General features: G+C 32.8%; 3 protein-coding genes across 5 annotated transcripts; all 3 read right to left on the minus strand.

Moving 5' to 3' along the window:
- Positions 1-580: 580 nt before the first annotated feature.
- On the minus strand, positions 581-5,178 carry LOC121125690 (dehydrogenase/reductase SDR family member 1). Its single transcript, XM_040720889.2, has 3 exons — positions 4,045-5,178; positions 1,194-3,902; positions 581-1,129 (listed from the first exon to the last, which is right to left on the minus strand). The coding sequence occupies exons 2-3, from the start codon at positions 1,807-1,809 to the stop codon at positions 822-824; spliced, it is 924 nt and encodes a 307-aa protein (XP_040576823.1). The 5' UTR covers positions 1,810-3,902; positions 4,045-5,178; the 3' UTR covers positions 581-821.
- On the minus strand, positions 4,591-8,053 carry LOC121125692 (dehydrogenase/reductase SDR family member 1). Of its 2 annotated transcripts, XM_040720892.2 has the most exons (4): positions 7,917-8,053; positions 5,825-6,231; positions 5,554-5,765; positions 4,591-5,198 (listed from the first exon to the last, which is right to left on the minus strand). In XM_040720892.2, the coding sequence occupies exons 2-4, from the start codon at positions 6,229-6,231 to the stop codon at positions 4,888-4,890; spliced, it is 930 nt and encodes a 309-aa protein (XP_040576826.1). In that variant the 5' UTR covers positions 7,917-8,053; the 3' UTR covers positions 4,591-4,887. The 2 variants fall into 2 exon arrangements, with proteins under 2 accessions (XP_040576826.1, XP_071747660.1); XM_071891559.1 differs by lacking the exons at positions 4,591-5,198; positions 7,917-8,053 and adding an exon at positions 5,253-5,507.
- LOC121125691 (palmitoyltransferase ZDHHC15B) lies at positions 6,290-9,753 on the minus strand. Of its 2 annotated transcripts, XM_040720891.2 has the most exons (4): positions 9,052-9,753; positions 8,827-8,990; positions 8,404-8,756; positions 6,290-8,353 (listed from the first exon to the last, which is right to left on the minus strand). In XM_040720891.2, the coding sequence occupies exons 1-4, from the start codon at positions 9,493-9,495 to the stop codon at positions 8,298-8,300; spliced, it is 1,017 nt and encodes a 338-aa protein (XP_040576825.1). In that variant the 5' UTR covers positions 9,496-9,753; the 3' UTR covers positions 6,290-8,297. The 2 variants fall into 2 exon arrangements, with proteins under 2 accessions (XP_040576825.1, XP_040576824.1); XM_040720890.2 differs by having other exon boundaries at positions 6,290-8,756; positions 9,052-9,738.
- Between the last annotated feature and the right edge of the window lie 2,113 nt (positions 9,754-11,866).

Genomic DNA, 11,866 nt, shown 5'->3' on the forward strand with positions numbered 1-11,866 from the left:
ACATCACATTTATTATTGCTTTCGTGTAATCTTCATTTCCTGACCACGATGCAAAAGACTTTTGATACTAATCTGATTCTATGTTTAGTGTGGCTAAAAAATGATGTGACTCTAGATCAGTAAGATTAATTTTTTCAGATATTATATTTAAAAAAATAAATGTTTGAATTTTCTTAAGTGTCAAGAATTTTAGTCTAATCTTTACCTTTTGTCCAGAAACTACCCAAAATTACATTTTGGAAAAATTTTAAGGGCAATAAGGCTGAATATATAATATATTTAATTCCCAAAAATATAATTTTTTGCTTCTCACATCTTAAAGCATGGGGGGGAGATGCAAAAACATATCTAAATTCTAAAAAGTGAATAGGTTTAGATTGTACTTATTATGCTCTGGTATGCTCTGGTAAGTAAAAATATGGTATGAAATAGTCTTAAGTAATGCCAGAATCGGATGTAGATTCGACATCAGGATTTTTTTTTTTGGAATCGTCCCATCATCAATAAATACTGTGAAGTCTGGAGAGATCATATGTTTGGATTAAAAAAATGTACATCAACTCGCTATTGAGTAGACAAATTTATCAGTCATCATTCTTATATTTATCATTTAGATGAGTAAATTCTTTGTTTTTTTAAAGATTTATTAAAATGCAAAAAAATAAAACGTGAATATAAGCAATTGATCAATAAAAAACAATAAAAGTCACATCCATCAATATTGAACTAAAACTAACATAAATGGGCATACACTTATCGACCAATAAATAATTAATCTCACTACACAAATTACAATATTATTAAACAAAATGGAGTAGTATTTAAAATTTATATGAAATGAAGTGCAAGAAGATTTTGGGAGCCCTCAGGAAGGATGGCACAAATGATGCAAGTAGACTGAACCCATACATGTTTAAGACATTTTTGAGAGAAAACATATCACCGGTAATGGTTCCATCGATATCTTTAAATCCATACTCGCGTGCAAGATCTGCAGTGAGCAAAATCCTCCCGGTTTTTTTCATTATTGCAGAATCTAATAAGAGTTGAACAACTGCTTTTCCCGAAAATTCTGTGGATTCCCCATTTTCGAAAACCTTTTTTGATTCAGCAGGGGCGTCAGGATTGTCTATATGGAAAAATCGAATTATCAATTGTTATTAAGCTTACTAACAACACTACAAACTAATTACCGAGAACATATTTAGATATTTCTTCTGTTTTGACGGGGCCAGGCCAAAGTGAGATCATAGCTATGTTATTGCTCTGAAGTTCAATGGCACAATCTGCTGCCATACGATCGCATCCTTCCTTTCCAACTCCATATGCAACATTAAAAATATATTTAACTCCTCCAGCAGAGCTGACATTAATTATGAGACCAGATCTGTTCAGTTGCATGATCTTGGCGGCGTAGCTAGTACAAATATAATGGTTTCTAAGTCCAACACCATTTATAGAATCCCACACTTCAAGAGGTGAAACCTCCCAAAACTTTTTTCCATGGTTTTCCATGATGCTCTTAACACCCGAGTAAGCGTTGTTCACTAATAAATCTAATTTCCCATTTTGTTCATTCCGAACTCTATTAAAGAGTCTCTCTATATCTTCGTCGCGACTATGGTCCATTTGGACTACAATAGGATTCCCTCCTCTAGATTTAATTTCATTTGCCGTTAGCTTCAAATCGGTATTAGATCGACCAGTTATGTAAACAGTAGCTCCTGATCCTCCAAGTTGGACGGCTATTCCTTTTCCTATTCCACGGGATGCACCAGTGACGATACAGACTTTACCAGCGAGTGACATCTGCAATAAAGCAAAACATATATTATGTAGTAAGAAATTTCAATTTATTTATGTTGTGAAGAGCAAATTATAGTTTTATTCCAGGATAATTTATGATGATGATGTATCCATAAAGAAATGTACAAATATATTTTACACATTTGCCCATTACTTCCTACAAAACCTTACATTTCAATGCTAAAGCACTGCGGTTGTCACACCTTTTACAACAAAAACAAAAAAAAAGATCTTTTCACGGTTAAATTCCTGCTTCTTTGCAATAATAGCATACGGACTCCGTCTCAGACACGTTTATTAAATAATGTTTCCATTCATCATAGCTCAAAGTTCTGTTATATACATATAGAGATGTGCGACAACGTGGTCTTAGGCCTTCATGACCATGAAGCGATGTCATCAATGGGGCACAGCTCCTACTGAATTCAACTTATGGCTTGCCGTTTATAGTTGTTAAGATTCCAACTCCATCCGAACGTTCAAGAACCAACTTTACAATTTACAGTACCATTTCTTTGTTCTCACTGTGATTCTATAATGTGCTACAGCATTATATAGCATGTCAACTAGTTTTGAGTCGGTCATTATGAAAGACATTCGTCAAGTCCAATCCCTTTCCACTTGTCGGTTCTTAAAGAAGCTAAAATTCATCCTTTGTGACGTCATTGAGGGTTTTTCTTATTTTTTATTGTGTTATATAAAAGAATAAAATATTTCTGTCAAAGTAAAAATATAATTGCTCGTAGTATAATGAAAACATAAATATTTTTTGCAATACATGTACAATGCTCTTAAAACATACTTCATGCAGTGCCATTTTCAAATCGTATCATTTTTGAAAGTAGGATTTAAATCGAATTCATCAACAACAACCTGTACATAATATCAGGAATCTTTTTTTAAAATTATAATTATACCTTATAATAATAAAATTAATTCTCAAAATTTACACATTCTGAGCCCACCATGGCCCTCAGTCTGAGCGGAAGGTCTTGCACACATTGATAATCTAGTCCTTGGTCATATCAGCCTACTCCTTCTCAACGGAGGTCTTCAGGGAATACACAATACAAAGCAGAGTAATTCACAATGCCTTGGACCTATTTTATATAGTGATGGGCGCTGAAAATATCTGCAATCCGTTGCAGATATTTTCATTTGATATTTGCCGTCATCCTATGATTGACTCAGAACTATAAATAAAAGATGGGACTCATTGTTGTATAATAATTGTCACTCTATCGAATCCATCTGAAATTTGTTTTTATTGATATCCGTTTACAATTTCAAGATAAAATAGTTGGATATCAAGTGATAAATCTTTAGTAAATATAAAGTTATTTTCCTTCACTCCTTCTGATCACGGCTCATTATTTATCTAGGATGACAACGCTATAATTGGTGGGAGCGGTGTAATTAATATATATTATATATAATTAAAAATGACAGTTATCTACAGTGGATTTTCTGCCATCATAACTTGCGCATGATATGATCCGAGATCTTCTATAAAAAAGGAAAGACTGTGCTCTCATTGCAATGTTCAAAAAGTTCATATATAATGAAAAAAACATGAGATAACAGGAAAATGCGCTAAGCAAACAAATGTCTCATTATTTTCTTGGGAATTATACATAAAGTTGGACAATAATTCAATTGTCGTTAAGTACATTGTAGTTGCACTGCTAGTTTCAAGAATATATGGTAAATTATATTAATGAGGAAAGAACTAAATCCTCAACTTATTAGTCCTCAATTTCATCCAAAATAGAGCAATCTGTTCTTCTATGTTCAGGGCAAATTTACATGAAAGTTTGTCATTGAGCTACTTGATACAGTATTTGAAGAAGAAAAGAAGTCGAGTTATTCTAATAGCAGCTCGGAATTTCTGCTCAGAAACTGAATACGTTTAAGAAAACGTGAAGCTGCATTGACGTCACGTTCTTTAAAGGCGATGTTGCAGAATCCTTGGTGAGACTGTGAAATGTCTTTAGTTTTGGCAATTGTTTTGGGACCAGGATCTAGATTGGTTTCAATTTCATTGTTGTCTACGAGTAATTCTTTAGGAACTGTATGGGTTTGTCATCTTTGTTTAGCTGTAATTATATCAAATGTAATGTAATTAAACCAATAATTATACATGTAAAATAAGTAAAGTAAAATGATTGTCTGATTTTATAATAAAAACTTAAGCTATATTAGATAAAAATTACAGAACCTAGCAACCTCTAGATTTACCTCAAGAAGAGGAACTTGACCTCAGTTGTGAGTGAGTTCATAATGTAGCAAAGCTGCTTCCATCTTTACTAATCTGTAAGAAGTTGGACAAATAATAGCAACATGGTCTGGATGATTCTGATTAAAACTTGGTTCATTAGATATGAAGTGGACGCCATTATTTATGAGGGCATAAGGTCCTTGATACCAGTCGGAACGATCTTGATTTTCCCTATGGACAGCTTTTTGCAATAATAATTGATGTAATTCAGCCTGGTCTAGATTTCTTTTCGGAAAGGATGAGAAGTGAACATATTCCCTGCCTTGATGTGATTGACACCAACAGCACAAAAATATCTCCCACTTCAGCTTTCAGCTTGGATTTTTCACATTTCATAATTTATTTTTTATGTGTTCATTCATAATTATTAATTTAATATTTACTATAATTTCTAGTTTCAACTATATTTTATTTCTTCATATTGGCACAGCGCATCCATTGACAACTGACAAGTCGTGTCGAACGTTCAACAATCCCTAAGTTCCAATATAAATTATAATATAAACTAAATACTTATTAAATCTATTTTTTTTTAAATACTCTCAGGGCAAAACAAACACTTTAATAATAAATAGATACATAGTAGATAACATGGCTAATGAAATAATTGAAGTTAATTACTATTGGTTTATATGTATATCTTTAATATTTTCTTATGAAAAAGAAATTTAAAAAAACCACACAATCAAAATTGATAATGTCGTGCTGTTTTTTTGATAAGATAGACCCTCAATAGTTAAATTTACATATTATAATTGAAACTAATAAGCACTACCACTTTTTTTTTTCTTTTGAATATTCTCTTAAAACTTGTATGAACCCAGATGAAGAAGGAAATTTGGAATAGGCACGAAAGCCGGTACGATTGCCGCAATCCAAGTGTGACCAGATCCAATTAGAGTATTTTTCAAAGAAAACAGATCTCCGGATATTTTCCCATCAATGTCTGTAAATTTATACTCTCTTGCCAGCCTAGAGGTTATCAAGATCTTTCCAGTCTTTTTCATAATATTTGGATCTGCAGCCAACTTTACTACAGCCATTCCTGAGAATTCGGGGGATTCATAGCCGTTAGCATACATTGATTTGAGTCCTGCTGAAGCTCCAGGATTATCTATAAATAGTTTAATATGATGTGTTTGCTTTATAATAAATCTACATTTCCCACAAATATTAATCATCATGACGCGTAAAACCGTAAAAACAAATACAATTAGTTTTGGATCGGTCTAAAAAAACTAATACGACTGTAGTCCTATTAGTCCCGTCCTAATAAAATTGTTCAGTCGATCCTAGGAGCGAAGGACCGACTAATCGGTCTTAAGGACCGTTGAATGGTATAAAAGATGGGACCAATAAAAATAAGACTGAATAGGAAATCATTACTAGGACCGATCCAACACTTCTTACAATAGATTCAGTACTAAAAAAGAAATATAAAATTAAATTTCACAAAAAGTTATTTTTACCAATAACATATTTAGTCATCTCTTCGGTTTTAACAGCCCCAGGCCAAAGAGAAACCATAGCAACATTACACTTTTTCAGCTCATGTGCACAATCAGCTACCATTCTATCGCTAGCAGCCTTTCCGACACCATAAGGAACATTCAATACATACTTTATACCTCCACCAGAACTCACGTTTACTATAAGACCTGATCTATTTGATTGCATAATTCTATTTAAAAAGGTTGTTTGTTAGTCAATATATTATATAAACGACTCGGAAGCAAATACCTTGAAGCATAACTTGTACAAATATAATGATCCCTTAGTCCTACACCATTTATCTTATCCCACATTTGAACTGGTGATAATGCCTCCCAGAAGTTCTTACCAAAATTTTCAATTATCATCTTGACACCCCCAAAAGCATTATTAACCAATAAATCTAATTTTCCTTTTTGCTCATGACGAATTCTATTGAAGAGTCCCAATATTTCTTCATCATTACTATGATCCATTTGAATCATAATTGGATTCCCTCCTCTAGATTTGATTTCATCAGCCGTCTTTTGCAAATCAGAATTAGAACGACCTGTTATGTAAACGGTTGCTCCAGCTCCTCCGACTTGAACTGCAATTCCTCTCCCTATTCCACGAGAAGCTCCTGTAACGACACATACTTTACCACTTAGAGACATCTGAAGGATAAAAAAAATAAAAAGTAAATTTTTTTCCACGAAAACAAATACCCAATGGTTATTGTGAATAAACGAAGATCAATGTTTTATTCTAATTTTTCTACATATATGGAATCAAGGTACAATAATATAGATCGAATGAGACAATAACTCAAAATATAGTTGATAGAATAAGGCAACTTATTATATAATATGTTTCAAACATTTGTTTCCAGCTGTAAACTAAATAACACATAGTGAAGATGGCTCAAATAAGTTTTCGAATGAGATTCCAAAAAGGAAATTAAACCATTAGTGAAATATTATATCATTGGCGGCAAGGAATAAGTAGCTAAGATGTTCACTATACGTACTTTTCTGTTAAAATAATAATAAACATTTTAAAGATGTTGCAGAGAGTCAAAATTTCAATTTTGTTTTGCCCACTTGGATTGAGATGGTGTGTTCCGGATTTATTTAACCTCGAGAAAAATAATAATAAAATTGATTATTTTTTGAGAAATTTTTTAAATTATACATCCATATGATTCAGTGTTATTTTTTCACCTGAGAAAAAAGTAAACCCTTTCTTTGAAAATCTAGTAAATTCCTCATTCCCTCATTCTTAGCCAAAAAAATTATTCACACCATAATACAATTACTTATATAAATTGGTTATTAATTATATTGTGTACAAGTTGCAACCAAAAAATGGGATGCATAATTGAGATCATACAATAATTGAATATTTATTGGATAATTGATGTATTCATTATAAACTATTTTAATAAAAATACTAAAATATAATTATTATGAGGCACATATTAAAGTGTAAGTACCCACAATTATATTCATTAGTATATAATCATTATTTCATTTTAATAGACCAAAATGAAATCAATGTATCCCTGTATAGATGATAATTAGATTTATCGATTTAGTCATTAAATAATGCATTTTAAGACGAAGAAATTGAAACTTGACCAATTTGTTTATACAAGTTTCAACTTGTTTAAACATCGCAACTTGTACACAACATATTTACGTAAATGATAAAAACTTTTGAGGGGGCTAGCGACCCCCCTGGCTCGTTGTACATTGACGAGAATCACCTTCATAATAAAAAAAGAACAACTTGAAAAAATTAATATTTTACAAATTATTTAGGATTTGTTGCTTGAAATAATATCTAGGTTTATAGATACTGTATAAAATCCGACTCTTTGTAAGCCATAAAGCAGACTTTTTGGGTTATAAAGGTATTTTTTCGTGAATTTTATGTAAAGGCAATCAAGGGCACAACATCTCAACCCAAGGCCAAAAACTTATTGACTAGTATAATTAATTATGAATGAACAGTATAAAATCGATTGGAACTTTTGAAATAGACGAACAACAGTGATAAATTATTAAAATGTGCGTATATATATTATTATTTTTTTTAAATAAAAAAGGAAATGGTCAGTCTGAAATATATAAATGAACCAAAAACTTATTAGAAATATTTTGATTCCAATAAGCCCCTCCCTCCCCCCAAAAAAAAAAAAGAGTCAATAATAATTAATTATTAAGATAACTTGAGCCTAAAGTAATATTTCTTGGTAGATGATAATGTGTCCTTTTTAAATGAATTACATATATATTGATTGACTAGGAAAAAGCATTAATTATGTTAAATAACATCTAAGAATGAAGGATTGTTTCACCTTTAATTCAGTAATTGAAAGGCATTTCAAGGCGTGGCAAGATCAAATTAGGTCTTTTATCCTAATAACACAAAAAAGAAATAGAAAGTTATATAATGAAGATACAGTTATCTTTAGAGTTTTCGATTGGATTTTGGAAATAAGGAAAAATCCATTTTGTGTTTTCTTTTGGATTGATTAGTGTCATTGCCAAAGTCACATATATCCAAACGAATATTCCAATCATCTAAGTAAGGCTTTAATGAGAAATTATGTTGTTTTTAAGATCATCTCTCCCCTCCTCTTGAGTGATTGAAAAATCATAAGCATGTTGTCCAATCAAACTTCGATAGTTGTGTTTATAGGACAGGTGCTCTTCCATTAGGGGAAAACGAAGATGAATCATCCGAGGGCGACGTTGATATGATCAAAGTCCTCTCCTCTTCTTCCCATTTGTCCTGCGCAAGCATCATAGGAATACTTTCCTCGGAATATTCATTTGCCTCACCTCGATGAAGATGACGACCTCCGTTTCTGGACATCCCTATTGATGTGCTGTGTACGCCGAGTTCTTCATCTCCATACAACTGGCCACGGATGGGGAAATGAAGACCATCACCAAGAGAGGAGAAAATGGGCGCAAACCATGTCCACATTCGATCTCCAAATATTTCTTGAAAGTTCGCGCTACTACCCAAATGAAACCCCTTTCGATCAGGAACACCCGAGTGAAATATAGGGGCTCTAAACGCTTCCAACGTTGTTAAATTCCGTGATATTAGGTAGCAATGATATATAAAAAGAAAACATAAGCTCACAGAAAACATGGAACTGACAAAAAATAGAAATAAAACATGGAATCTGGAATTATAAGTAACAAAAATTGGTTATAGAATATTCCGTTGTACAAAAAGTAACTATTTTATCTTACTTTCCATGTGCAGGACTTTCACTATTCCAGAAAAGTAAAAAGTATCTAAAGGACGTCATAGCAACATAGAGGCAATACAGCAATGCATAGCCCAGGAATAGTATAAAGAATTTATAATTGAAGAAGGCAACACAGTTGTTGACCCAGGGACAATGATGATCCATCTGTAATGAAAAGAAGGGATACTTAATTAAAGGGCAATTAATGATAATGATAAATGAGCACCTTTAAAACACAAATGCCACAGACGGAGCAGTGATGCGCCCTGTCAGGCTTAATAGATCGACAATCCATACATATCCGTATTTCTCCATTCATGGACCTCATAATCAAAGGCAGATCCTTTTTGGCAGCTAAATCCTCCAGCAACATTTTGGGATCCCCTGCCTCAATGTTATCCAACTCCTCTGCGCTGAGTTTGAAGGCTGGAGGCACTGAGCCCCCGTGTGTCAAAACAGTCTTCCAGTAACTGGTCACGAAGAGAAAGAGGAAAATGTGATAGAGGACGAAGAAGATGACTTGGAGTGGAGGCTCCTGCACTGTGAGAAACACGAGATGGAACACGTATGCAAAGTAAGACCAAACCACGATCCCCATTATGAACATCACAGGGATCCATTTCAGAGCCCACAGGATTCGAGCGCAAGTTCCTTTTGGAGGAGGAGACATCTTGGAGGTTGTAGAATTAATTCTTATCTATTGATTATCAATGTTATCAGCTATTATGAATCACTCAATCAGGACCGTCGTCCTCGTTCATTCCACCCCGTAAGATTAAAGAGAAAAGTACAGCCTTAATTTCGCTCAACTCTCGCTTTATGAATAAATATTATAAATATTGACAGCAGTAGAGTCGAGGGGAGTAGAAAGAAACAATGCAGCTGGAAAAATGTACAACTAGTTGCAGCTGCTAAAAATCCATTAGTTGAACCGATTAATGTTGAAAATACTTAGGGGAGACATGTACAGGTTCAGAAAAACTTTTTCCCCTCTTTAATTTCAAATATCAGAGCTGAGTATGAGTAATATACTTTGGAAGAGTTATTTTTCATCGACTAACTCAGAAATTTTCAATCGATAAATCAACTTTTTACCTCAACCAACAAAGTTGAACGGAGGCTATATTTTTGCCTCTGTTTGTTTGTAAATTGGTCACCAGGATTACGATTAAAGTTCCTGATCGCTTTTGACCATACTTGCTAAGAAGGTTATATATGGTCACAGTAAGAGGCCTTTAAATTTTGAGAGTTCAAGGCCAAGGTAGTACAAAACCCTGAAAAATACATAGTCGACAATAACTTTGAAACATACTCCACGGAGTTACCTCGCTAACACAAAAATCAATGTTTGACATATGCTCCGTTTCCAAAAGGACAGGAATACAATTTCTTGATGATCCTTCTCAGTTTATTGTATATTGCCCATTTTATTACCCTATTAATAAAATATTACTAGGCAATATTTTAATACAGTTTCGAATAAAATACTATGAAGGAATTTAATATCATGACATATATATATGTATAGTTAAGTATTTCATTTTAAAAATTATGAAGAAATAACATGACAGTGATAGTCTGGGAATACATAAGAGATAAATAGCAGTTGGTATGACTTATTTCGCTAACTTCCAGATAATTTCAGGCTATTTTTTCTGTTTCTATTTGAAGGAAAGTTTTCATGATACAATAAAGGTAACTACGTGACTGAGGTACAGAGCTCACTAACAAAAACAAAAAAAATCCTTTCAACTTACCACCATTAAATTTTAATTCAAATTTTAACTTAATATGGAAAATTCACATAAATTGTACTAATAAACATAGAGACCAATAACAAAACAAACAGAAACAGTGGGCTTGTTATATATGCTCACACTTTGAATATTTCATTGATACGACTACATTATTATTTCTTATATCAAAAATGTTTATATGATCTACATCATGGAGCAATATATACAGTACATCATCTATACACGTTCAACGCTATATACACACACGCCTGCAATATTTCATTAATACGACTACATTGTTATTTCTTAGATTAACATATGTTTATAATATAATCATGGAGCACTATATACGGCTCCCCCCGCTGACTTGTTCTCATATATTCATACAGACAGAAAGACAAACTTTGCTTTATTAATATAGATTAATGAAATATTTTTATGGGAAAATTATTCTTGTCAAAAAGTAAAATTATATCGTTTAATTTTTCTTCTTTCACCAAAAAAAATAAGAATTTGTTGTTATTAAAAAAAAAGTAAAAAAGAATATTGTCAAAAAACACTGATTGTTCTCAAATTTTGAATATTTTGGAGTACGTTATAATACCTATATGTTTTTTATCACATCATTCCCCCCTCTTTCTATCACAAAATTGGAGACAACGACAGTGATAGTTGAAATTCAATTATTGCAAACTTTTAATAATAAGGAAATAACTTCGCTAAGTGTATATTATTTGAATAGAAGGAGAAGAATCTCGACTCAATCGATCAATATTGTTTTAATAAGTTTCCAGCTAGGATTAGATTTTGTACTGGAGTTTGTACCGTATATTTATTTCTATTTATGTAAGTATGTATTAATTTTCTGTTTGTGGAGTTATTGGATTTGATGACATGGAAGTTTCTCTCCATGATACCTATTACGTTCATCCTGATATTGTACTGTAATGGTTGGTTCAAGAAAAAGTCCTAGTACTTTACTTTATGAGATGTGATCACCTCTCTCTCACTCCACAGATCGACTCCGAGTCACCCTCCCCCCCAGGAATAATACTTCATAAGAGACCAATTAACTACTTCCTCTACATAGTGAGACCGTCCATTTACTAACATGATCATCCAAAAGTGCTAATTGTTCGAATATATCGAAAAATCCGAGATTCCTCCCTTTTCTCTCTATAAAGTAATGTGTAAGTATCGTTCAAGGGCGTGCTTTCAACGGATTTGCCTTGCCTGCGTGTAAGCGTGTCTGGTTTTATGGTGCCCATACACCTATGGCCCATAGGTGTATGGGCACCATCAAGT

Source organism: Lepeophtheirus salmonis, chromosome 10 (genome assembly GCF_016086655.4).
Source record: "Lepeophtheirus salmonis chromosome 10, UVic_Lsal_1.4, whole genome shotgun sequence".
NCBI classification, from domain to species: domain Eukaryota; kingdom Metazoa; phylum Arthropoda; class Copepoda; order Siphonostomatoida; family Caligidae; genus Lepeophtheirus; species Lepeophtheirus salmonis.